At 42.5% G+C, this 27627-nt stretch overlaps 3 protein-coding genes across 3 annotated transcripts; 2 read left to right on the plus strand and 1 right to left on the minus strand.

Annotated features, from left to right (window-relative positions):
* Positions 1-4057: 4057 nt before the first annotated feature.
* On the minus strand, positions 4058-7335 carry arsia (arylsulfatase family, member Ia). The gene is made up of 2 exons (XM_041944504.1): positions 7022-7335; positions 4058-5703 (listed from the first exon to the last, which is right to left on the minus strand). Exons 1-2 carry the CDS (start codon positions 7333-7335, stop codon positions 4305-4307), a joined length of 1713 nt encoding a protein of 570 aa, XP_041800438.1. The 3' UTR covers positions 4058-4304.
* A 7580-nt stretch (positions 7336-14915) lies between these two features.
* Positions 14916-20999, plus strand: LOC121611711 (nucleolar protein dao-5-like). The gene is made up of 11 exons (XM_041944378.1): positions 14916-15143; positions 16355-16407; positions 16497-16573; positions 16980-17080; positions 17185-17358; positions 17525-17615; positions 17724-17782; positions 17877-18054; positions 18720-20024; positions 20110-20219; positions 20341-20999. The coding sequence occupies exons 1-11, from the start codon at positions 15042-15044 to the stop codon at positions 20371-20373; spliced, it is 2283 nt and encodes a 760-aa protein (XP_041800312.1). The 5' UTR covers positions 14916-15041; the 3' UTR covers positions 20374-20999.
* A 167-nt stretch (positions 21000-21166) lies between these two features.
* On the plus strand, positions 21167-27123 carry tmco6 (transmembrane and coiled-coil domains 6). The gene is made up of 13 exons (XM_041944341.1): positions 21167-21360; positions 22090-22196; positions 22277-22389; positions 22483-22666; positions 22763-22867; positions 23103-23194; positions 23331-23447; positions 23597-23711; positions 24679-24859; positions 25857-25951; positions 26096-26263; positions 26380-26514; positions 26604-27123. Exons 1-13 carry the CDS (start codon positions 21270-21272, stop codon positions 26625-26627), a joined length of 1527 nt encoding a protein of 508 aa, XP_041800275.1. The 5' UTR covers positions 21167-21269; the 3' UTR covers positions 26628-27123.
* Positions 27124-27627: the final 504 nt, after the last annotated feature.

A 27627-nucleotide genomic window follows, 5' to 3' on the forward strand; every position in this document is an offset into this window, starting at 1 on the left:
TAACAGATAAAGTATATGCATCATGAAACACAAGTGTCTCTTATATCCAGGCTGAAAAATAAACAGAAAGTTGCATTTAAAAGCGAATATAAACAAGTGTTACTTATTCGAGACATAATGTGCGAGGAAACCAAACACAGCTTGCAGATGTCATTATAACACAACATGACTAAGAAGCCTCAGCAGTTGTTATACAAATAGCCATCTACTTCCTGGAAGTCATTAAAGTCTTTGATATGATTTTAAGTAAAAGCACCATACAAAATCTTAAATATGGATGTTTTTTGGTGCTGTTAAAGCTTTGTTTGTATCAGTGAAGTTATTGTTACTGCTAAAAATAATGCAACTTAATAGACATGACTTTAAATCAGACTGGAGGATTTAATTTACAGCATTGTCCCATTATGTAAAACACCTTGTGAAAATGCCTCAGTTTAATGTTGGTGGAGGATAGCATAAAACAACAACCCTGTATTCGACTGTCATTTATTACAATAGACATAAAAGAGAGTTTTTGGTGTGTCAATTATGACAATTAATTTTTTATTGTTTTTCAGCAGAGCAGATCAAAACTACAGTGATTTTATTCTGATCAGTGACTTCACAAATACAGTGGCACAGCTGCTGCTGCTGCTGCTGCTGTACTAACATTAGATTAACATGATGCACACCACAAGTCTGTATTAACACTAATGCAAGATATACAAAGAAAACTCCAAAGACGTTTCCAGCCCCCAGGTTGTGCTAAAAGTCTTGGTGGTTCTCAGAATCTTCAGGTATCCATTATAAAGGTCCAGGTCATTACAATCCAAACTCATGAAGGTGTTTACTCTCGGTTATGTACCTGAGCCTGCACAAAAGACAGAATAAAGCTAAATGATTTTGCAGTTAAAGACGATGAAAGGCCTTTGACGTTTCCACCAACATATTATGGTATTGACTGAAAAGCTGGAACACAAACAGGCTTGTTAAGTCTGACCTGACTTCTTACGACGCCTCACTTTGCAGTAAACACAGCAAGATACCAGTATCACTATCAGTAGAAAACCCACTGCAGAACAGACTAGGATCACGATGGACGAATTGTTTTCTGGGGAGAAGAGACCACAATGGTAATTATATGTACTTACAACCTGCTACATGGCAGATCCACTTTAACGACGAGAGTGCACCAAAAAAACAAAAAACAAGGTGACAAGGTACACACCCTGCAGCTTTTATCTTTTAAAGACATGGTTAAGATGAGTGTTGAGATTCAGTTCTGATTTGATTTGAACACATATGAAAACTATTTCAGGGTCACACCCCAACGGTTGTTTCCCACATCTCTGCAACAGAGGTGTTAGACAAAAAAAAAGAGAATAACACCCAGACTGACACATAATGAAAGCTCCTGTGAGCGTTCTCCACCTAACGCCTCTGTTTCACAACAACTTTCATCAGTGCTGAGCAAAGGTGCTACGTCCCTGCCTTTCAGAATATTCTCAGGAATAGTTTGCTGCCATGCCATGCAGGACTCAGTTGTACTTACATACAAGTAGATTTTAAGTCATGCACATTGCCAATAGAAGCAGAAAAAGTCACCCAATTAAAATTAGTTTTTGGAAGAAACACTGCACAGCCTTCATATCAGCAGGCATTGGATCACAGTAAATACTGAGTGCACAGTGGAGAGTTTCAATGTTCTCAGTGAACAACATGAAAAAGTTGCAGAACGTTATGATGAATGTGTGTGAAATAAGATTCCATTGTTTTCTCCTACACTGCACAAGTCAGTACATTGTGTTGTCTATTTTCATGAAAGATGAGGTTAAATTTGAAACACTTGCCTTGAACGTCCAGTTTTATATGAATGTTTTTCATGAGGCGTCCATCTGGATAGAAGATGTCTACGCTGTATTCACCAGAATCATTCTTCTCCACGTTTGTGATCTTCAGTGTCCCGTTGTTGATGAAAAACTCTGTCCTGTTTCTTAACAGCTCCTGTATCGTCACCTTTTCTTTCTTCAGAGAGAAAACATTTATGGATGTAGTGGGAAGCTGTTTCTTACACCGCAGCTGATGGCCGCTGGCATTGCTCATGACTTGGATGTACACAGATGCTCCCAGAGTGACAGAACACAGAGATGTGTTGTGGGTGGCATCACATTTAATCTCAGACGCTGGAAAGAAAGCTAGAAAAAGGCATATTCAAAAGAGCAATTCACTTTTTGCATGTTATTACAATAGTTCTGCAAACTGTTAAACTTTGTTTCTTAAATGATGAAGATTTTACCGTGTGTTACTCCAGCTAACGTCACAAGAAGAATAAAGATGGGTGGATGCTCCATGCCGCTTCTTCATCCAAAACCAGAAAGAAGAAATATGATCTCCAGAAAAACGATGAACTGAATACTGTTAAAACTACTGAAAGAAAAAAAGATGGTGAACCAGAGGTTGTTCCAGATACTGACAGGAAATGGTAAATGGTTGGCGGTTAGGCTCAGCGGTCGGAAAGCAGGAAATGACATGCTCTTACTTCTCCTTGCAAACACAAGCTGTCGCTGCAGTGTAAACGACGTACTTACTGCATGTGACAAAAGTTTTAACCCTCTATGTTGAAATCTCATCTGTGAAACTAAATCTCAGGACAGCATTAGCTAACAGTGTGTGACATGGATAACAGTTTCAGCATGTTTCAACCACAGTTTGTGCAAAGTATTGGCCAAGGCCACTCTGATATTGCTTTTATTTTTAAAGCGCTTGCTCTCGATCTGCTGAAAAAATTGAAATGGGGATTCTAAAGTGGGAGACAAAATTAAAAAAAAAAAAATGAAGTCATCTAAGCTCATACAAATCAGACTCTACCCAGAAAAGAGGCTTGTGGTTTCCCTTACAGGCCGCAGATCTGTGCCCTTTCACAATCACAATGGCAGAATTCATTATGGTCACTCAAGCTTCCTACAGATCGACCTGTAGCTCAGGCAACCTTAACTCTAACCTCTACATGTAGAGGGGCGGCTTCATGTTTCTGTGCACAACTTGCTGAACATGTACTGGCTATCACTTGATGAATCAACACAAAAGAACACACTCCTCTTTGTTTGGTAAATGACTTTAAATGCATCAGCAAACAGTAACACATCCAACAGATTCAGAGCAACAGTAGCATTCATTTGGACACTTGGAAGTCCAATACTGACTCTTTTTTTGCTCTGTTTTGGTCTCCACCAGCCCCTGAATTAAAGATTCAGCTCTTGGGCTGTTAAATCTTCCGCTGTTTTCATCAGCTAGTTGTTTGTTGCTGGGCAGACAGCATACAGTGGGTGTAATCGGAGCTTTACGACTAACAGAAGCTGCTGCTGCAGCTGGAAACGAGGTTGCTGAGAGCAGCAAGAGTAAACCATGCTGACTCAAAACAATGAGCTGAAAGATGCTATGCCGTACCATTGAGCTGAGGGTAAATACAGAGTTTTTTCTAACAAATAGTGTGCTACGTTTTGCAGAATTTGGCATCAGTGCTGAACCAAATCCACAAGATTCTTCACTGTAGTAATCTCTTTCCACTCATAGCATAACTTTGACAAATCCCTTTGACGCTAATAATCTTGTAACAAGTTCGTATTTGATAGTGGTGACAAATGCACTTTCAGCAAAAAACCCTTTAGCTCATTTTAATTCAAAATGTCTTGAATGGCAATAAGATTTTACTCACAGAGGAAATGAAAGAAGAAGAAAAGCCTGCGCTAATACTGCAGAGATCAGCAGACTGAATTATGACAAATAGATAGGAAAAATGTGTAAATTAACAAACAGAAGAAGTTGAGAACTGGATTTGAATGAAGGAAAATAAAGCTTGCAACTAATGTCACATTGACACAGAGGTAGTCATCACTTATATTCATCATAGTTACAAATGGCTGCAGATGGTTTCTCCTTGTCATGCATGTCAAACACAGTGATTCTGATTTATGAAATAATCTGATCTTGTATGCCTCTCTCTCTCTTTCCTTGAATTTCAACAAAACACATTTGTAACATACGTCTATCATCAGCTCTCCTTTTTCAGTACAGAATATTCAACTTAGGGACACACATTTTTATTCTACATGGATACAAACCAGTTGAACATTTAAAACTTTCACTGGACATTTTCCACTGGTCAGTTCTCTAGAGAGACCGAACATACACCTGCAGCTACAACTCAGTCGCGTTTTGCTCATTTATCAATAGAAAGACAAACACATTTTCAAGAAGTTCCATCAGCAGACAGAACCTTGTCCTTCAGGGGGGTCTCCTCTGAACCTTTTGAAGTCATGTCCTTTCTATATCCTGTTGGACATGATCCTAGTGTTGAGTCTCCTGAAAAATGACCTGCTTTTGGACAGTTTAAGCTTCTTCTTCCAATCCTTGTTCTTTTTCTGGTAGACGCTGTCCCAGCTGTCCTCCTCTTCATCTCCTACCCAGGGCACCCAGGCACCTCCGTTCAAGTGGGGGTCCGCCCGTAGGTCCTCTGATGGGTACCTTACTGGCACCGCAGTGCGATTGTAGTACACCAATCTAGCCAGCAGCTCTTTGACAACATCTGGTCTCTGCTCAGAGAGGTCAAAACGTTCGTAGGGGTCTCCGGAGATGTTGAAAAGCCAAACTGATTTCCGGGGTTCGGTGTGGCGCTCCAGGTTCCACCAGCCACCGGGGAAACCTGGAAGCATCTGTGGCGGTGTCCAGTCTCCATAACCGGGGTCTCCTGTTAGGAGTTTCCAGTCTCCAGCTCGTATGGAGGCCTGCACGGCTGTATTCCAAATCCCATACCCTTTCTGCAAAGAGCCACTGCGTGCATGGTTATACAGAGGGTCGATATTGTGGAGGATCTCCAACCTGGGTGACTCCTTCCCCTCACTGATGGCCTCCCAGACATCATACCCATCAACCCCCTGGGTCAGGGACTCATTGCCACCTGCTAATCCCACCAGTGTGGGATACCAGTCAGTGATGTGCACAAGGGCTTTACTCACCCTCCTCTTCTTCCTCAACAGAGGGCTGTGGACGAAGCCCAGACCCCGGACGCCACCCTCCCAGTAGGTGCCTTTACGTCCCCTGAGCGGCCAGTTACTGCCGCCAGACAAGGGCTGGCCGCCGTTGTCAGTAGAGAAGATGATGACACTGTTCTGGTAGTAACCATACTTGCGGAGAGCGTACGTTATATTACGTACAGCCTCGTCTACAGCTGAGACCATAGCAGCATATTTCCTGCGCGCCACGTTTTCCAGCCCGCGGTACGGGTAGATGTACTCCCGTGGAGACTGCAGGGGTGTGTGAACAGCCTGGAAGGAGAGGAAGATGAACAGCGGCTGGGACTGAGCATCATGGGTTGCCAGGATCTTGCGAACTCTCTGCGTGTAGAGGTGGGTGGAGTATTTGCCCCTCTGACCCCAGGCGACCGACTCACCCTCATGGAGGTCGAAGCCACACAGCCCTGGGCCGTCACAGGAGTCGTACGTGTAGTAGTTCACGCTGCCGGTCAAGGAGCCAAAGTACGTGTCGAAGCCGCGCCGAGTGGGCAGGCACTCCTTCTTGTAGAAGCCCAGGTGCCACTTGCCGACCATGTGGGTGGAGTAGCCGAGCTCCTGCAGCCTCTGGGGGAGGGTGACCTGGTCAAAGGGCAGGCAGTTGGGCTGGCGGGGCCGGATGATGGAGTGCTGCAGGCCAGTGTGAATTTGATACCTGTGGGGTTAATGATTGAGAAAACTGTCAGGAGGAGAAATGTGTTATCAATAATCAGATCCAACAGATGGCTAGATAACACACAGAGAAGGATGGGACAGGAGGAAAGAGAGGAGGGGAGGTGAGGGGAGGAGAGGGGGGAGATGGTTCCCATTTCCTCCCTCAGCTCCATGAGTGGTTAACAAATGTTGAAGAGGTGAAGACAGACAGGCCACATGAAGAGCTGTGTTTGCTGCCTGCATGCTTTGTTTTCTTTTGTTTTGTTTCGCCTGAAACTTGAACTCAGACTTTTTCAACATTTGTTTTACTTATCTCAGGTATGTAAACAACCCAAATAAACAAGACAAAGTACTTACAATACTTGTGTCACCAGAGTCTAAACATGGCAGGAAGACATATTTAATCAAAATGATCTCATGATTCTCAGATCTCATATTCAGGCTGATGCTAAAGGTTTGAAACATTCATTTTCATTCTGTATTGGAGTAATTCTGCTTTTTCATACAACAAACTTTTATTTCACATCTCAGTGAAATCTCAATGAATGTCAAATTTAACACATGGAAATAAGAGTTTATTTTATGGCTTTGCAGTTGTACCAGTTTTGACCCAAAGTGAGTGATGGTGCTGCTTTGATCATTTCAGAAAAAAATGTGCATAAGAGACAAACATGCCAGGACACACTTCAACAGACAATTTTATGTTAACAGTATTTGTATATTTATTGTTATTATTTTTATTCTATGAAACATAAAAAAAAACAATATCCGAAATATATCTACGTGAAATGTTGTAATGTTATAGGTTACAAAAGTAAGTGAAAATGTCTTGTAGTAAAAGTTGCATTTAATTAAAACTTAAAGAAGTTTTTTGAACAATAAATTGTGGGAAAACTCAGCAGATTTGTGTTTTAAACGTTAAGTACAAATTAGAGGTACTTGTACTTTACTTGAGTATTTCCAATTTATGCAACTTCACACTCCATTCCACCTCAAAGGGAAATATTATACTTTTTACTCCACTACATTTGTCTGAGAGCTTTGGTTACAAGTAACTTTTCAGATTACAGTTTTTCATACCCATCCTGTCCTGTGAGAACCACGTATCTCACACTTGGTGAAGGTCTGTTTTTCTGAGCTCATGAAAAGTTGATTTTTAGAGTTACACACTCATGATGATTTTACAGAATATGATGCACTGCTGCAGATTTAACTACCCAACACTATGTGAAGCAGTTCAAATGAGCTCAGCCTGATGATCCCACGAACAGTATAACGGAAAACCTTCAACCAGTCTCAGGTGAGGACCAACACTTTACCTGCCGGTGATGAGCTGACTGCGGGACGGGGTGCAGATGGGCTGGATGTAGTAGCTCTCCAGCTTCACTCCGTCCGCAGCCAGCTTGTCCAGCGCCGGCGTCCGGATGTCAGAGCTGTGGTAGCCGATGTCGTTGAAGCCCTGATCGTCTGTCATGATGAAAATGATGTGAGGAGGCTGCGCGACGGGAGACCGGTCCGCAAATGGTTGCTCGGGCTCGTTTTCCACCTGGTTGGGACTCATCAGGTCCCAGGTCAGGTACCCGAGGCTGAGCAGGCTCATCATAGAGAAGCCGGTGAGAGCCGTGGTTGCCATGGCTCCACCTGGTGAAACTCGCGAGGATTCAGCTTGGTGTCAGCAAATCATTGCGCGGTGAGGATGGAGCGGATTGAATCTCAGTTCTGCTGCTAAAAGCTACACCTCCATCCTGACTGACTCTGCAAACTGCTTCAGCCTCCTCTGAAAACACTTCACTTTCCCTAGTGGTCCCAGTAACCCCGCCCATGTGCCTCCTCACTGGAATAACATCAGCCCCCCACCAAGCAAAACACACACACACACACGTTTCCACTACACCCAGGTGTTAACAGTAAGTTTACATCTCACATTAGATCTCTCAGGGCAGCATGTAGTTTTAATATGTCTCTGCAGCAAGAAGATGTTTTTTTGCTAAATCTGGATATTTTTATTAGGAATTCGATGACTGTAGCTTGGGATTTAAACATGAAAGCTTCACACGCCCTCCTCTTCTTCAACACCATTTCATGGTAATTTGGTTCCAATGACCCACGCTGCCTACTTTGCAAATTACTAGAAAGCAAGAAAAAAAATCTTTCCCATCTGACCTGTTTTAGCAATGGATGACAGAGACTCTACAGAAAGACCCTCGCTCAGAAAAACACGGTGTGTGGGGGGAGATTGGAGTCGCTGGGCGGCTACGGGGCCCCATGGGGCCCTGCAGACACAATCACGGGCAGTGTTAGCCCTACTCCACTCCACTGCGCTCACAAACACTCTCTTATTATTCCTGCTGTTTTATGAGTGCCGCGGAGCTGAGGAGAGAGACAGAGCAGACTTCCCAGACTCTGATAACATCTCCAACCAGGCGTCAAAGAGCCACTTGACAAATCCTCCAGCGGGTCAACAGAAAGCAGCAGGACCGCACAGCCTCAGCCACAGCAACCGGGTGCATGTACGGCTCTGTCATGCTTCATCAGCACTCAATGAAGGAAGGGCTGTGGAGAGCAAAATATTGAATTTAGTTTTGTTTGCTAAATCCATCCCAGTTGCAACGATATGTAGAGCAAGAGGAGAAGATGTACAAGAGAAGGATTTTTAAGCAACACTGCTGATGATGGAGTGTATGAGGTGAGACAACATAACATCTTCCAAGATGGTCACTATGTCACATAAAGTGATCAAAAACATCTAGTTTCCCATGAGTGTCATTATGAAAGAACCTAACATCTCTTCATGCTAACTTGTAGCATTTAAACAGGTGATAATAATCTGCTGTTTTAAGACATTTAAATCAGATTCATTATTTGAAGTTGCTTTGTCATATGCCGCTGTTGATTGATGCCTTTGTGCCATTGGCCAGCACTCTTTGAATGTAGGCTGACTCCGGGCTGTGGTGTTTCATGCGTGGTCATGGGCTACACTGAGGTGTGAGCCTGTCACATGGAATCTGCTGCATCTTATCATGTAAGATATTCCGTGACAGCACTCATGAAAAACAATACATTCTGACCTTGAGACCTGCCAAATTTCATGATCTGTATGAGGTGACATGGTGGTCAGGCAAGAAAGCCCACAAACAGACTTACAGGACCAGAAATATCAATGACCATGGGGTCATGGAGCATATTGTGCATGCTGTTAAACTACATTAGAAAAGGAAATTTAAAAAAAAGTTTTCCTGCCATGGCTGCTTTCTAATTCCTGACGCCCCACACCTGCAGGATTGGGCCTCATCCCAGACATAAGATACTGTATTGATTTATTAAGAGGCCCTAATATTTGCATCCTCTTTTAAACCCAAATCTGTTGAATAGCTCGAGGTTGTTGAGGTGAAACACGGCCCGCGCATAAAAACGAGATGTGTCGTAGTCAGTAGCTGGTCAACATACTGGCAGGTAAAACATCACACCTTGCAAATATTGATACAGGTTACGGAGAGACTTGTGGGCACGGAGGTCGCAGGGCAGCCGAAGGAAGTATGAGCCGCCCAAAAAGGGCATGAAGCTGCGGCTGGACATGTTTGCCCACCAGCGGCATCTCTGGAGAGGAGTTTTAGGCAGGTCAAGCCGGGAAAGAGAGAGAGAAGAAAAAAATGATTGAGGTGCACCTGAAGCTTTACACCCTTGTGTTTATTTATGTAGTTTTCCTAGAGGGAGCGGCTTGGACAGCAAAAAATCCCACCAAAAACCAGAGAGAGGTTGTGCAACCGCGCTGAGGGACTTCATGTTACTAATCGATGCAAGTTCACGATATGTGTGAACAACAGCTTTGCAAAAGTGGAATCAGGGGCAACACAGAGGCAAACAGAGGGTTAGTGTGTGTGTGTGTGTGTGTGTTGCCTGGAAAGTTAAGAGTCTCCAGGTCTTTGGGCAGACACACTTATGAGATGTGACTCATCTGTTTTCTGTTGGTCAGAGGTGTAACTGCAGCAGCTCACAGAGTCAACAACAACTCTACTCACAACCAACACCGCTACACAAACAACACACACGCACACACACACACACACACATATCAACACAAGCACATCCCTGCGTACTTGTCTGAAGCCCGAGAAGACGTTGCTGGGTGGACGCCGCAGATATTTTACAGTGCACATCGCCAAACCTTTGTTGAACTGTCCTCTTCCCAAAAATAAAGAATTCAACCATTAGCCAAAAAATGGTTTGATGGCAGTATTTATGGAAACAGTTACCTTACAATACACCACAAGTAGGCGTTTCATTCACCCTTAAATGTTGAACAAACACCATACTTGGTTTTCTGGAGGTTATTTTCAGGTTTTTGTTTGTCATATCTTATTTTGGGCTGCAGCTCAAATGTCAAAATAGAGCTAAAAATAAAAGAAATATGTTAATTCATTAGCATTCTTGTAAACCGTGGCAGCCTCATTCCAGTAAGAGCAGTGAGTGGTCGTGTCAGGGATGTCAAAGAAGGTCACTCCAGTTTAATACACCGGCCGTGCTGAGTCGCAGCTGACCCATATGTGACTCAGTGGAAAGTCTGCAGATCACATTCTCAGACCTTGATTTCATCCATTTCATCTCTTTGATTTATCTCTCTCCTGCTGTCCCAAATGTAAATGTTTCCTTTACCGCACACTGCTCAGTGACTGCATGTCCCTGGGAGGTTTTCTTTACCGAATGGAGATTTAAACATGCATCCTGGATCAGGCTACTTCACAAAGTCTCTGAGTTGCATTTAACTGTGCTGTGAGCATCTGAGGTGTGTTTGCTGGTTGTGTGTTACCCTCTGAATTTATCCCATTTCTTCCAGAGGATGTGAGCAGAGTGTCATGGAACATCGTAAATTTAACAGCACTAACGTTTCTCTGCTTCTTAATTGAAAGTGGATGCATGAAACGCAGTCAAAGCTTGGCTTCACGCTGAGAGGAGGGGCTGGTGAATGAAGTTAGCTTTTCAAACCCCTGTGTAGACCTGCCGCCTCTGTTTCCGTGGTTACGTTTCCCCACTGTCAGATCAAGCTTATGAACAAATATCAAAAGTGCTGTAAACTCACATGTGTTTTAGCACCAAGGATTAAACAACGTCATTTCGTTTTTACGTCACTTTCCAGCCAGGTTCTGAGCCTTTCCTGGGGAGCCATGAAATGTAATAATGAGTTGAAAGGGAAGCAGAGGCCGGGGGGGTGCTGCTGCTGCTGCAGCCGCCGCCGCTGCTGCTGCCCTGTGTCGGTCGGCACCAGATGTTGGCTTTGGCTAAAGGAAGAGGTGCTGTTACTGAATACGACTGCTCCCCTTCACCGTGAACACTACCCCCTTTCTAATCAAGGCAGCCCTGCCAGTAAGCCTGCACATTACTTCCCCTCTCACCCCAATTTTCTAATCTGAGTAAGACGGGATGGAGGGTTTCTTTCTTCCTGTGCGCCAGCCTCTGAGCCAAGACCTTTACTTCAGTAGGACTGTACGCAGCCTGTCGCCCCTCAACTACATACAAAAGCACCTTTGTTTGTAGAGTTATCATTTTTTCAACATCAGTTCATCAGAACTGGGGTAATTTTAGGGCAAAGGACACTCTTTCTCTCGCCGTTCAGTTTAGTTGAATTTAACAGGCGTCACTGATGTAAATGCAAAAGCTCGCTGACAAACAGCTCTGCAAAGGAAAGGCAGACAGCTGTGACTGCACCGAAGGTGAGACAGAAAGGTCCGAAGTTTTCAGGCTGGCCTGCAAACTGTGAAACAGATAGAAATGTTCTAATGCCTTCATCTTATACGTTTAAGGTTTATCATGACTGGATTTACTGCTGCTTTCAGCGATGTGAAATCACAAACTGAATTACCAAGAAGTCAGCTCATCAAAGTGAACTTATTTCATCTCCAGGGAAGGAAGATCTGGAATTATTTTTAGTATTAGTTTAGCTAGGATGGCTTTCACTTGACATAGAACCCACTCTTTGACAAAAAGAGTTCAGTTTCTGTGATTTACTTGCTTGGTCTTGTTCTGTTCTGTTGTTCCTGCTAATTTAAAAAGCTGTTTTACTGGTTTTGCCTGTGTATAGGTGATAAAACAGATGGCAGCACGATGAAAACCACTCCCAGTAGTATCAGTGAGGATGTGAGCAACCCTCTCTCCACCAGTGGATGTGGTTTACCATCTACCATGTCAGCTGCATCAGCCACAATCTCGATTATCACTTGATCTACACAAAGATGCAGCGGTTAAAAAAACACATATGCGTCAAATGAAAAGCAATGTTCCACACAGTTGCTTTATATCTGCACTCTCCGTGTCCACACATCGTGCAGAACCAGGAGGGACCTCACACGTGAGGCGGCGGTCCAGGGCTCCAGCACTCGGCCTCGGACCCTAAGGGAAGGTGTGTTTGATTTGGCTGTTGTGCAGCCGCAGCAGCACCTGGGCAGGAAGGCCAGACACAACACTTCATTATGAGCCTCCAGCAAAGCCACCTGGATGTACATCTGAAGGGAGCTCAACGAACAATCACTATGGGACCTTGTGCGCGGGTGTGTTTAATAGCTCCTCAAAGGGTTCTTGCCTTTTAATAAATAAACCAATCAGGCATAATCTTTTAGAATGAGATATTAATACATTTTAATGTGTTCTGCTTAAAATGGTTTTACTACTGTACAAAAAGTGGCAGGCTGTGACACATTAAAGGTCCCCAGGAATAACAAGTCTCCCCCGCTGTAGTTGTATGTAATTACCTGCAGAGTGAGCGCAGATGTGAGCTGCTAAACATGTGGAATGTAAAGTAGATTTATTTCCTGTGAAACAGAGTGCCATTTACAAGGGTAACCTATACAAATAGCCCAGTCATTTTTACTGCAACATGTCATCAAAGGCAAGGCAAAACGCTGCACTTCTTTTTTCTTGTGCTCGAGGATGTTGAGTTATCCTCGGCATCTGTGCTTCTTTTCTTTTTTATCCGATGACTTTTCCTCACTCTCTAAAAGAGCTTGTTAGCATGCGTCAGTCATTAGCTCAAAACACTGGGATATTTATTGCAAACGTGGGCTGCGGAAATATTACATTTCTCATTTTACAAATAGTTTTTCTACCATAAATCCTTGGTGGTCTGTCCCATCAACACTCTGAGAATGGGAGCTGAGTCAGCCTCATAAGCAGCTCGCTTTGCCATACCTGTGGTGTGTGTGTTTGGGGGAGAGGGGTTGTGGAAGATGGTGAAATCGAGTTTGTGAGACCCACTGAGCCCTGACGTTGAGTTTGGAATACACCCTGCTTTCCTTTCCTAGTTTTCTCCATGAATGGGACTCTTTCAGCTGTTCGCTCCTGCTGACTCTCTGCTTACCCAATACTCTGCTCGAGTTTGACCCAAGGTCTCACCACCAGCTCTCTCAGATCCACTGCCTGGCAGCCTGTCGTGCCCAGACACCTTTAGTATCTTCACAAACCAACCAGCTGGAAAAAATGTTCATGCCCGTCTGCAAACACACCTGATCGCTGAGAGCTCGACCTTCCTGGCAGCTCCTGAAAAGGTTCTGATTAGTCAATTTGGCTGAATAGCTTGTGGATTGTCTGGCTTGGTGGCTGAAGGAGGTTTTCTCAACATGAAGAGATTAAAGAAGAGAGCTGAGTCAAGAAACCTAGAGCCACAAGAGTAATAGCTGAAATCGTAGCCAGAAGGAGCGGTTTCTTTTAGGACTTACAGGATAATGTCGATGTTATTTCCTTAAGCACGAGCCAGGGGTCTCTGTTGGAGCCCTCCTTTCATTTCTCACCTCGCAGCGTGTGCACACACTCATCAGGCTATGAGAGAAAGCATGTGTCGGCGTTCATTTTTTTAACTTTTATGAGAAGCACCTTTAGCAGGGACAAATACTCAACCACAAACAGCATGCTGGTTTAAATCGAGTTTCCTGTCATCTTTTCATCCATCTTTCTTTTTTCTTCTTTCCACTCATCCTCTTCAGGTTCACACCATGCTGCCAGAGCAACAGCTACAGCCAACCTGTATGACAGGATCACCACTTTATCACATAGACAGACAATCATGACATTTAGTCACATTGACAGGCATCGACTTGCACTTGGAAGAATCCAGAAAAAAGTTTCCATCAAGAAATAATCAAATAAATATTTTACTATAATTATGAGGTACTTGTACTTTATTTAAGTAATTTTATTTGAGCTACTTTGTACTTCTACTACAGTTCAGAAAGAAATATTTATCTTTATCTCTCAGTTGCAGTTACCAGATACTTTGCAGATTAAAGCACTGAAATTCTTATGCATCTGTAAGCACATTGTGTCTATAATACTTTTACTTAAGTAAGCTATTGAACGCAGGACTTTTACTTGTAATGGAGCAGCGCGAACATTTCCAGTGATGCAGAACCACCAGAAACCATAAAAAGCCTCAGCAGAAAGTCCTGAAGAAGCAACCTTGAGGCAGCTCCTTCAGGAAGTCAACGTACTGCCAGGAAGTCGGATCAGATCGCTAATGTGGTCTCTTCCAGTAAAATCAGATTGCTCCTGGGGAAAATTACCTCCAAGAGTAGACTGATCCAAATCATACAGGCCTTGACTGGTTTAAGGGAGCGGCTCGTCTGTGCAGATGTCAGGTTTCGTTCCTGGAACAGAACATGCAACTGAGTTGAAACTGGGCTAGAACTTACCAAAATGACAGGAAAGTTGCAGGCAGGTAGAAACGACAGAGATGGTGAGAGAAAGGGGTTTTTAACATTGTGCTTAAAAAGCAAATATAGGCGAATGACACACTGTACAGCTGAGCAGACAATATCCAGACAGATAAAGTCTAATAGATTCTGACCAGAAACTGCAAAAGACTCCAAAAAGACTTTTCTGCACAATAAGTTAATGACGTGGTTTATATTAGCAGAAAAAAAGGCTTTATTTGATAGATAAGTATTTTGCATGGAGGTGGTAAGTAATTTCCATTTTCTGCTACTTTATATTACTTCTTCAGTACAATTCAGAGGCAAACATTATAATTTTTATTCCACCGACTTTATTTTAAAGCTTTACCTACTAGCTGCTTTGCATATTCATACTATTAATAAAAAATATTGATAATGGTGCTCCCACCGCTCCACGAACCACTGACAGCCTGAGCCATAGCCGAATGGAGGCACTACAGCTCCCATGGTGCATTGCAGCGGTAAACCGGAACGACATCCCGAGTTGAAAGTTCAACACGCTCACATGTATGTGTTAGTGGTGAAGCGGTGACTGTGTGAAGAATGCGCCCGATTTTAATATGAAAATACACTTAGCGTTGGCTTTTGCGTGTTTATCTGTCGACTTCTTCGTGTGTCCAGCATGTCCGTGAACGCACCACAGCTACTGCAGCTGATCTACCGCCATTTGAAGGAGCATGGTTACCACTCAGCTGCGGAGGAGCTACAGAGGCACAGCCCACAGGTCAGCACTGTCCGCGCGCGCGCACACACACGTAAATACTAACTGAGAAACACTGCGGCACGTGCATTCAGGAAGTGTGACGTCTGTGTGACAGCAATGTTTCAGATGCTGCGCGACAAAGTTACAGTTTGGAAAAAGGCGACCTGCAAAGTTTTCTGCCGACTTGCTCTGTGCATCAACAGGCTGCCTTCACTGTAGGCTTATCAGAATCCGCTTTATTGGACAAGCATGTGTGCACATACAAGGAATTTCACTCCGGTTTAAATATTGCACATCCATAGGTAAAGAGAACAAAAAAAGTGGACAATAAGTTGAGTAGTGCAACAATCTAAAATAAACAAACAATATAGGCTACAATGAACTTTGCACCTCCTGTTAAGTATGCATTAACTCTCGTCACAGGTCAACTGTTGTCCATTTGTTGTCATACAGAAGTTATATATGATGCATTAACATTGATTAAGTGTCTACAGTATAATCAGTGTGCTCAGTTACACTCTTTCAGTGTTAATTCTTCTTTGACTGGGCTTGTTTTTTCTACGTATTTTTATGTTTTATGCATTCATGTTTTTTGGGGGGATGTTGTTGTCAGCCAGTCAGGACCAGTATTGTTACTGACATTGTGACTGTGTCTTCAGTTTGATTGGAACAAGCCAAATGACAAATGCACACTACAGTTATTTTACATAGGTCATTTACAGTCTTGCTCCAGCCCAAATTGCTGACCACAACATCTATTTTTTTAGCAGTTAAAGTAGTGAAAAAATAAAAGGCGAGTATATAACAGGTGTTTTACATCGAGATGCAGTTCAAGCTGGACATTTCCAAAGATTAAATGATTGTTTTGTGATGCACTGAGTTGCTAGCAGCTACATCGACCCCAAGTGTAGTTTAGTGCAGCTGTTCCCAACCTGGGAAAAATCATCATAGATCAGAGTGATTTCGAGTTGGGCACACATAACCAGGGGAAAATACTTACACAGCCTTTGGCTTGTCAAACACAGGCATAATTAATATCAACTGTGACCGTGATTAGTTTCATATGTGCTTTTCCTGCTATGATAAGTCAGGATGTCAATACAAAGACATGAGAATGATGAAAAAAGTGCTGTTAAATAATGCTATAATGCTAATAATAAATAATGCTATCAACACCATTATGTATGATATTATATATTATACATAATAAACTCCTGTTTTGATGTCTGCAGGGCAAGACAGAAATATCTGTGCCATTACTGGACATCTACAGTTCCTGGTTAAAGTGAGTGGGATTTCTCTATTCTTTGCAAAAACCTTGGCTTTGTTGGCAGTGATGACATGTGAGCTAAGCATCGCTTCTCCTCCTGTCAGTGATTCGAAAAAGAAAAGGCAGCCGGACTCGACCAAGCACCCTGATGCTAAAGAACGAGGAAGGACTCCAGCTCAAGGTACAACTGCTTCCTTCTTGCAACCTCAACTACACCGTGTGGACAGGGTTCCACTCTTGGATGTAATTCATCTTTGAATCCTGCAAAACTGGAGACGTGGGTGGCTTATCAGGGATCTGCAGCCAGGCTGGCTCCTAACACTTTGCCTCCAACTTGTTTTAGGATGACTTGGATTTTTCCCTCTATGCAGAATTGTGTACAGTATATTTTGCAGTATAATGCTTCTACAATTTGTATGAAAGTTAAGTCAGATTTAAGGTGGGTTACATGATTCTGAGCAGACCTGTTGCACACGTTCTTGCTTAAAAGCTCTTTCAGTCTGATTTTTCTACATTTGAAATGTGCAGAGTTTTCTATTATTCTATTATTTCTATTCCTTATTTTTTTTATCTCACACCTGCACCAGCTGCAAAAATCCAAACTCCGTCCACCTCCTCCAATCGGCTTCAAGCTGAGGACGACAGCAGCTCAGACAGCGAGGAGCTGAGTCAGAGCCTACTGCCGCAGGTGACGTGGAGAACACGCTGCATGCACAATGACAAAGCTGATGCTGCTTTCGGTGTTTTCGCTCAGGCATCACTCCTGCTGAATTCTTCATCTCGATGTTACAGACTCCCTCTGCTTCCAGTAAAAAGTCAGCCCCCAAGACCCCAGTTAAAAAAGTGGCAGCAGCATCTCCAAACAAAAGGAAACTAGTGGGCCCAGTCGCAGCTGTACCTGCAGCTCCAGGCGAGTCCAGTGAAACCACTGACATATCAGAGAACGAAGGAAATCTTCCAGCCGTGGTACGTTTCCTCTATTTCTCCAGGATCTGCTTTAGTTCTCTTCATGACATGTTCAGAAACATTGAAAGCATCATTCGAGGAGACGTTTACACTGCTGTTATATATTTTGTCTGGTTGTTTTCATGCCCACAGACATTGATATCTAAAGTGACTCAACCTTTTTTAGGTCCGAACTCCGAAGAGGAAAGGCAGCAGCACCTGTGAGCAGGGAGCTGCAGCTGCTGCACCACCAGCAGCTGCAACGGCACTTCCTGTCGGTACGTCTGACCGAGCTCCCCCACAGTCACAGAGGAGGAAAGAAACATTAGCCTGGTTGTGCAGTTGAATGCATGTTTAACCCATTCTATGCACTTCTTTGTGTCCAGCCACACCAAAGAAAAAGAAGGAAAAACCTGCAAAAAAAGCCGATACACAAAAAAAGAAGGTCAGTTTTTATTCTGTTTTTATTTTCTAACACAACACTTGAGCTGCTGGTCTAAGAGCTGGTCCTGGTTACTAACAGTGCTGCTCATTCTCAGCCCGTACCAGCGAAAAGGAAAAAGACTGAAGGTAAATCTGCAGAAAATGGCGACGTCAAGGCGAAGAAATCAAAAACCCAAACAAAAAACAATTTTGTGGCTGCTGGAGGAGATGATTCAGAGTCTGACAGCAGTTTGGATGTAGAGAAATGGAAGAAACTGCTCCTGCAGATGACAGGTAGGTGTGTGTGTGTTTGTGTGCGTGTGTGTGTGTGTGTGTGTGTGTGTGTGAAACCAGAGAGTCATTGAGTGCATCGTTTGTGTGCGAGTATGTAAAGGATGAGGTGATGAGGAGAATCCCAGAAATGTAAAGAGAGAGCGTTCTCCGTCAGTCCACATAGCTTTGGAGTTATTCACTGAGTTATGGAGGAAGTGGGTGTAGCTCACTGCAGCACACCAGAGTGTAGACATGTAGGGAGCAGTTTTGTTCACATATTCTGCCAAAATACAGACTTTTCAGGCATTTCATGAACGGAATGTGGCATGTGGATAGTTGTGGGTGACCTTGTGCTATTGCTAATACTTCCAAAGACCAAGTTAGATCAGATGTAGGATTCCAGGTTAGAGGGCGTTTAGTGTTTTGGGGAGGTTTTTACATCAGAATGAGACCGAATAAAGGGTGGAGAGGTTAGTCGAGAAAATTAGGAGGATTGGAAAATGCAAGAAATGGCAGAGCTGGTTTCTTTCACTTAAAAGGGAGAATGACAGCCACCAGACAGGACAGCACCACCCATGAACAACCTCACCATGGAAAACAGTGATTTCATACAAACAGCTGTGTACTGTAGCTGTGTTTGTAGACATGTTTGTTCAGTGTCTTCACCGTGTTTATTCTGTCCACAGAGGCTGACGTAGCCAAGATGGACACCATCAATGCTCTGGACTCCTCTGCACCACAACCCAAGCCAAAGAGAGTGAGGAAGCCCAGGGCTAAGCCCCCCGCGAAAACAGACGCTCCTGTTCAACAGAATAAGGGGACGGATGAAAAGAATGAAAAGGTGGAAGGCGAAGCCATGATGGCAGCGCCAACAAAGAATAGTAAACCCAAGAAAAGCAGGTCAAAAAAGGCTCCTCCCGAGGCCTCTGCCACCGCGAGCCGAGAGCAAGACATCAACGCTGTGGAGGACAGAGCAGCTACACCCACTCCATCCCCGTCAAAACAGACACCAACAAAAGAGAAAAGGAAAGCTGTGACTCCTAATGAAGAGAAGACTGATGAGACAGCGTCCGAGCCCAAGAAGAAGAAGAAGAAAAAGGAGACGACAAGAAAAGAAGACAAGGTAAAGGAGAAAACAAATGAGACTGGTGAGGACGGAAAAGATGAAGACAGTAAAGAGGAGAAGAAAAAGAAGAATGAAATCACAGAAGAAGAGTTGGGTGATAAACCTGCGGAGGAGACAAAAAAGACAAAAGGAACTAAAGGAGGTAGCAAAAGGAGTAAGCACGAAGAAGAAATGATAGAGAGGAGCAAAAATGGGGGTGTTGAGAATGAGGAAATTATGGAGCCAACAGTGCAGGAAAAGAAAGCCAAGAAGAAGAAAAAGGAGAAAAGCGATGGTGAGAAGAAATCGGAGCAAAAAGTTGAAGAAAATTCAGAGCAGATAACTGTCAGAGGCGAAGAAAACACTGAGACTGTAATTGAAGAAAAGAAAACCAAGAAGAAGAAGAAGGAGAAAACAGATAGTGTGGAAAATCCAGAGCAGACAGCAGAAGACAAGAAAGTAAAGAAAAAGAAAAAGTCAGCTGATACTGAGGAAACATCGGAGCAAAAAGTTCAAGATAACAAAGAAAATTCAGAGCAGGTTTGTGAAAAAGTGACAGAAAATATGGAGGCAATAATTGAAGAAAAGAAAACAAAGAAGAAAAAGGAGAAAACTGATTGCGAAGAAAATTTAGAGCAGATAGTAAAGGAAAAGAAAAAGAAAAAAAAGGACAGAGCTAATTATAATGAGGAGATGTCAGCGCAGATAGTTGAAAGTCCAGCCGCGACGCAGAGATCAGAGAGCTGTGACAGAGAGGAGAAGCCAGAGCAGCTAACTGAAGTGAAGAGGAAAAAGAAAAAGGACTCATCTTTGAGAAGTGATTCAGCCGACACAGAGCCACTACCTCCACCCGCCCCTGAGACACCTCAAACAGAGAGGAAGAAAAGTGAGTACAAACATCACCATGACAAAATGCAGGTGTGCAGTTTTTCCTGCTTTTCAGTTCACTCTCCCATTTGTCATTCTCTCAGAGAAAAGCAAGTCGAAAGCCGCTGAAGTCCCTGAAACGCCTGCGGTTTCTGTCCAAGACGCCACAGCGACGAACGTCCTCCAAACACCCTCCACTGACTCCCACAAAAAGGTGTCGCAGCACAGTACTCTTCACAAGTTCAGCACTGATGCCACTGAAGCTGCCAGAGGGTAATTCTTCAGTCCCTCAGATCTCTCTTTAAATGTGCTAATTTTGCTGTAATTCTTCACAGAAAAAGAAATCCTCCAAGAGCACCGAGTTATGAAGATGTCTGAATCTTCATCGCTGCAGAACCAAAGGATGAAGGCAGCGCATCCTCTCCATCCGATTTCTAATCATATTTCAATGGTTAGAAGAATCACGTAAAACTGTAAAGAGAACATGGCTTTTTATTTTGCTAATTTGTTCTTTTTTTTCCATGTGTTTGATGTTTTTACCCACTGAGTGTGGCACACTGTGCCACAGCTGTCGTCTTTTACTTTGTTTTGTGTGATCTTGCCATTTTAATGGCATGAATATGTAAAGGTGATTTGTGACCGATTGTTTCATGGAATGAATGATCCCTCAGATGATTTTTCAGTCATTGATTGAACATAAAAATGTATTTTAAACTCATTCTCTTTCAGTCTCAGGAATGTTTCCCATGAAAGTCCTAAATCTTAATTTTTTTTTTAATTTACACCTACTGACTCAACTCATGTGGAGAAGAATAGAGTCATCACAACAGATTTTGTCCAATTTTATATTTATTCAAAATTATAAGGAAAATGGTTTTAACAGCCTATTTTGGTATTGGGTTAAATTTCTATGTTTGTGAAAAGCATGTTTTTTTAAATGTTTGATACAGCTTTCATGTTTGCATTGTACATTGTGCTTTTAATACAAATTAAACTTCATAGTATTTTTTTTTTTTTTTTTAATCCTCTGTGCCTGCCTTAAGTCTTTTCAGTCTGTTATTGTGGACACAGAGGGACACACAGTCTGGTCGGTGGGTTTCTGTCTGTGCCGAGCGAGTCCGCTGGATGGCGCTGCAGGGGCTGCTGAGGTCGGACACAATAGAGCGAGGAAGAATTTCAACTCCAGTGAGGGTACAGCGACATCCTCCAGCATGAAATAAGCACCTAGCTTGATGTAATTTATTATTGGCTTTAAAATAACAAAATGTGGAGGTTAAACAAAGTTCGCCACAAAGCTGGTCGACAAGGCGACAGCTTGGAGGAGTTCAAGTTAAAGAGACGAGAGCACGAAAAAGGTGAGTTTTAACGTTAAAATGTGTGTTTATATTGAACGTTACTACGTAACTTAGCTATTTAACTTCAGGGTTAGTTATCAAGACAGCACAAGTTAATGCTAACCATAGGTTAACATGAACCCACCGTGTGGAAAAGAAGCTGCAACAGTTTGCTGTAATTTAGAAGAAAAATAACGACATGGAAAGTTCTCCTTTGGTAGCGTTTATGTTCTTCTGATGGCAAACTAACGTTATTTCATACTATCAATGTCAAATTATTTAAGTAGCTAGCGCTAGTAATATAATAAACTACCTAAAAATATCTTGTTTGTTGATAGCCCCCGAGCATACAGTTAACTTAGCTATCCCATCAAATCTAGCTACCTTTATCTGTAGTCTGTTTACCCCATGAACAGGGTCCCCATGAAAAATATCTTGGCCAAAGATTTCAGTCAACAAGCATGAAATCGGTACAAACCCAGAGCAACCTGACTTTATTCACTATAGAGACCTCGACCATGTAGCCTAACTTTTTGCATATGACAAAGGGTAACTTTTATGCAACTTTTAATGTAAAGTAAAGATGCTCTAAGGAATAGAGTCTCAGTAATATTGATATAACTAATAACAAGACGACAGAATATAATAACAAAATACAAAAATCCAAGTTGATATCTAATTAGTCATGCTAAGTATTATAGGCTGCTCTCAGGTGACAGTAGCAGAAAGTGATGTCTGTGTTGGCTTCAGTACTGAGACAGGCCCGCAGAGACAGACAGCTTGTAAGCAAGAGACTCCTGCTGAATGACGATGAGGACCAGCCAGAGGTCACCATGGACACTCACTCAGGGGAACAGGTAAGACGGCTGTTGTGATGCATAATGTTTTGCCGGGTCATGTAAAAACGGCCATCTGAACCTGCCCCTCGTTTCCTCAGGACGTGATCAGTTTGTTCCACAAACTCCAACGCAGCGGGCCAGAGAGGGAGGCCGACCTGAAAGCCTTGAGTAAAGCTCTCCGTGACCCATCAGCGCAGCTCACCTTCATCAAGTATGGTGGTTATTTTGAATTGAAATGATGTTCTAGCCATTTGTGTGTCTGTCTTTTGTGCCTTGTCTGTGCTTAAATCTGTCTTTCCTCTAGGCAGGAGAACAGCATGCATCTCCTGGTTGGTCTCCTCACCGGCTCTAATGCTACATGCCGTCTGCAGGCTGTTCGCTGTCTTCATGAGCTGTCTCACTCTCCCCACACCAACGTGGCTCCAGCCTGTCTGCCTGCCACCCCCTACCTGCTCACCTACCTGTCTGGCCAGAGCACCAAGTTCACTGTGGGTACCTGCTCTTAACAGACTCTGTGTAATATTATCACCTAATTATGTAGCAGATTTTTGACTTTCCATGTGTGCATGTTCATGTGTACACAGGAGCTGTGTCTCTACACGCTAGGTAATTTATGCCCAGACAGTGATGCTGTAAAAGAGAAACTCCTGGCCCAGGGAGTCATACCATCTCTGGCCAACTGTATCGAGGTAAACTAGCAAGATTCATTAGTCTTCAACATTGTAACAACACCTGAGCATTAAAAGACGAGTCACACTAATACCTTTGTTGTCCCTTGGTAATATGTCAGTAAATCTTTGTCAGTTGACAATTTCTTTGGAAGAAGATGAATCAAAATCTAATTTCCCACACAGCCATGACCTGTTGCCACACAATGGAGCAGTGTAAACATGTCTCTCTTGATGCTTCTGTGTGTGTGCTCAGAACCAGAGACATAACCTTGCAGTGGTGGAAGCTGTGGGCTTCACCCTCTCTCAGCTTCTCCAGGCTAAAGATGCAGCAAAGAAAATGATCCCGTAAGCACTCTAATGGCACACCAGTTCATTTCTCAATTCTTCTCATGTTTAAATCATTTCATCATTTCTCTCGTGAGGCTTTTCTCGCATTTAACACTGCTGTCATTTGTATAATAGTCTTCCTCTGTGTCTTTAGCATTGTCCTCGCCTCAAGTTTACCTTCACACTTGTTATCGGTTCTTACTCCGGACCCAAATTTTGGCCTGGCACCTGCCATTGAGTGTGCGTGGTGTCTGCACTACCTCACATGCAGGTGAGAACTGAAGGGTATCCTCAGTGTCAGCAGTCTGTTATATTTACTCATTTGTCATTATATGTAATTGCTCCACAAACAGTCTAATTTGACTTATAATAATAATAATATAGACTCTGTTTCTCTTCTGCCTTTATCTCACTGGAAAGCATGGAGGATAACAGAGTGCTGTTGGCTCAAGGGGCCCTGTTGAAGTCTAGTTCACTAGTAGTGTCACTAGGGGGCGCTGTGGCTGAAGGAAACATAGAAGAAGGAATGGAGCTGGTAAGGAAATGAACGGCTGAAACGGCTGATGTTTCTTTTTGTTGAATTGTTTTTATCTCTAAAAAAATAAATCATGTCTAGCATTACTTTTCATCACTGCTGACCTTTCTTAAAGCACATTGTTTAGTTCTTATACATTCAAATACCTCAATGGTTTCAGATCATTTCATACTGAAATGGAGAAAATCAAAAACTAATCACACTTATGATAGACTATACTCAGGAAAATCAGCCACAATATAAAGTATACGCCATCTGTCATCTTTAGGCTGAAGTGGCCACACCATATAATAGAATAACCTGTATCGTATTTTAAATTTGGAATCAGATGATGACTCTGTATTATTGAATACGCACAGAAGAATTCAGAAACGTATTTCCTGATTTATACATAAACGAATCTCCACAAAAATATTTATCATATGTAAATGTAAAAGAAAAAAGAAAAACACATTTCTGATGCACACACAAAAATTTCTTTTTCTGAATGTAAAAGTAATAGAAATCCACAAATATTTGGATTTAAAAGTAGTTGCAGTTTTCATCAAAAACATGTTTCGATGTCGTTAGATTTTTGCAAAGACTGTTGAACCTGCCTTTACAAACTGCTTGTCATTTGTGAAATTAAATTTCATTGGCTCAAATGGAAGGAGCCATCTGATTGGCTACAGGTAATTCCCTGTTGAAAAAAAGTACATTTGTGAATGGAGCCATAGCCGGGGAGTCTCCAAACACTCAAACACAAATACATTGAGGTTCACACATGCTACTACATTTATTTTAAACAAGAAATATGTGTGAGTGCACCAGAAATCCACTTTTATATGTAGCTTTATTTTGCATTCATATGTGCATTTTGTGGAGAGTCACTTATATATAAATCTAAAATACATTGCTTCAACTATTGAGACTGATCTGATTCATTTTTAATTGACTTGGAGATTTCTAATGTGTTCTTCCTCTCCAGCTCATCTGTCCTCTGCTGAGGTGCGTGGGAAACCTCCTGTCCTCCTGCCCAGTGGAAGACCTGAGCACTCAAGTGGGCGATGTTCATATTGTAGTTGCTCTGTGTGCGATTCTTAAGGCCTACCTGCAGACCCAGCCAGCCCTGGCCAGAGAGAGCGCCTGGGTCCTCAACAACCTCACAGGTTTGAGCAGTCTGTTACAGTCACACCTGATTTCTGCTGGATCTCAAACACCTATTTCCGCACTGATTTTGACCTTTTAATTGTGTAAATTAGGATTGAGATTTCCGTTCTCTTTACTCTCTGGGTTAATCGGCTGAGGAATAAACTGGCTTCTGGGACAGCTCATGCCTGCAGACATTATGAGGGATGTTAGCACACCAAATTTAAATTGTACACTTGATGATACATCTACTGAACAGTTTTGAATGTAGTTTGGATTTTATTTTAGCAACAAATCCCTTGGCACCTATCAGGCTCTGACATAAGTGATGGCCTGGGGCTTAAAAGTGTATGCAAGGCAAGTTGATTGGCTGGGCCACCTCCAGTGACTGGTCCACTTCTGAAAAGATGATTGCTTTTCTAAAGAACAGAGTGGACGCGGAATCCAAACTGAATGTTACATGTCAAAGGTAAATTACAGTTCATAGCTACTGTAATGTTATGTTAAGTTCTGACTTCTGTTCAAAGTTTAATGTCCAGTACTAATATAAAAATCTGCAAATATGGACATGATCCTTCACTCGTCCTTTCTCCCTGCAGCCATTGTTGCTGTGTGGCGCTCAGATGATTTTATAATCTGCTGTATTGTTAGGTCAGTAGACAGGCTGCTTGCTGTATAAATTGCTTATCGTGGGTTCCAGTGTGTCCAGCCTGGCACAGACTTTTCTGTTTCAGCTGTCCACTGCTCAGTGGCTGTACTGAGCCAACAATAACACAAGCTAACAACAGCTTTTTACTGTAGCTGACTGTCTAATGTTGTTAGTGACATTAGTGTACTGCCATGTACTGGCCATGTGGGCCAGTTGGGGACAAAATGTTCCTGGGACACCGCTTGGACACTTCAAATATACAGATCATTCAAATGCTAAATACAATTGATGTGAATGGCTTCTTCATAACTGTCGTCTTCTGGGACATTTCTTCTTTTTACGTGTATAATGAAGTTTGTTTGCTTCAGCTCACTCCAGTGCTCTGTGTTCTGCTCTGCTGACTCTCAACCTGGTCCCTGGACTGATCCAGCTCCTTCCTTTCTCTCAAGGCATCAATACGATGGTCTGTGCAAACTTAAGCCAAACTTTAAAATCATTGCTTTCATAGAATATTTCATTGTAACACTTGGTGATGATCAATGCTTAGCTTATCCTTCCTATAATGACAATGTAACACTCACTGGTCTCTCCTTCTTGTTATACTCAGATCCTGAGGGTTCTGGCAAATATAGCCCATAAGAAAAGGGAGTTTTGTGTCCAGCTGGCCCATCTTGGATTGCTCTCTGCACTCTGTGCCACACTTAAAATGGCCGACCAAGAGATGGTGACCCTGAGCATGGATATGCTGTTCATGCTGGTCATTAGTGGTCCACAGGTAAATCAGTAAAAGCTTTTAAGTATGATGCTTCCCGGTCAAACCAAAGCAGAGGATGAGCTTTATCTCTTATTAAGCCACTCAACAGCTTTTACCAGAGTTATTCCGTCTCATAGGTGGCCGAGGAGTTTGTGAGGCAAGGCGGGCTTTCACTGTTAGAAGCCAGTCAGTACAACAGCGAAGAAGAGATCAGACGAAGAGCAACGTATCTGCTGGAGCACCACCTGCTGTCCTACTCATCCTATTGCTCGGTAAAGACTTTTGTACAGTTTATTTTGCTTGTTGAACTTGTACTAATTCAGAATTTAAATAATGACTTATATGATCTTTTGTGTTGCAGGTGGACAACACCTCAAACTCCTGAAACAACAGGAAGGGTTCATATTCACAGTGTCACAAAACACTGTTACCATGACAACACACTTGAGAATACAGGACTTCCTGTTTACTTTTTGCAATCTGTGTAATGAACAAACAATGTTGTTATATTTAAAGTAATTTTTAGACTTTTTAAATATGATGGTATTTTGATGTTCATTGTTGTTATCAGTGGTATTTAAATACATATAAAGATGAAATCAGATTTTTTTAATACCTGAAACTCCTCTGGTCTTAACACTCTGACATGTTTGCATATTTGCATCAAAGTCTCTCATCTGAAACTGGAACACCAACTGTACGTACAGGGGATGGATTTATATGACCCACTGTAAATATTTAGAATGAGTGCGAGGGCACCCTTTGTATTTATTGGCTTTGTGATGATGTTGTATTTTAGATGTATCATGTATTTTGAGCCAAAAAGCCTGAGATGTCTTTCATGGCTGTACATTCAGCAGATGAATTGTAAATTAATAAATATGACTTTCACTACAAGCAGAGGAAGATCTTCACTGGTGTACAGTATTTAAATTGTGTGTGTGTGTGTGTTTCCATTGTTGTGTGGTTTTGTCATGTTTTGCAAAAGATAAATGAAGGTGCAGAACAGATTTTCTTTTAAACCCTAAAAAACTGAATAGGAGGGAGGATTTCTGTGGTAAAAATCTTTTGATTTATATGGATTAATAATGCAGACAGTAATAATAATCAGCGTAAAGCTCATTGCTCCAGATCAATCTTTTCAACTGGTGCAACACTTGAGACGGTCATCCCAGCTGTTGCTCTCGGCTGCCATGCATCCAAGTTCAAAAATGGTGAAAGAATCAATGACTGCCTTCCAACTTCAGGAATGTTTTTCTGATCAATGCCTGCAGTCTGATTAAGTCAATCGACAAAAAAAATAACTGGGAACTAATTGGATCATTGATGACTTTAATTGGTTTATTTAGAATTGGCAGATTAGTTGATAATAAAACACCCACCTG

The sequence above is a fragment of the Chelmon rostratus genome, chromosome 9, assembly GCF_017976325.1.
Source record: "Chelmon rostratus isolate fCheRos1 chromosome 9, fCheRos1.pri, whole genome shotgun sequence".
Lineage (NCBI taxonomy): Eukaryota > Metazoa > Chordata > Actinopteri > Chaetodontiformes > Chaetodontidae > Chelmon > Chelmon rostratus.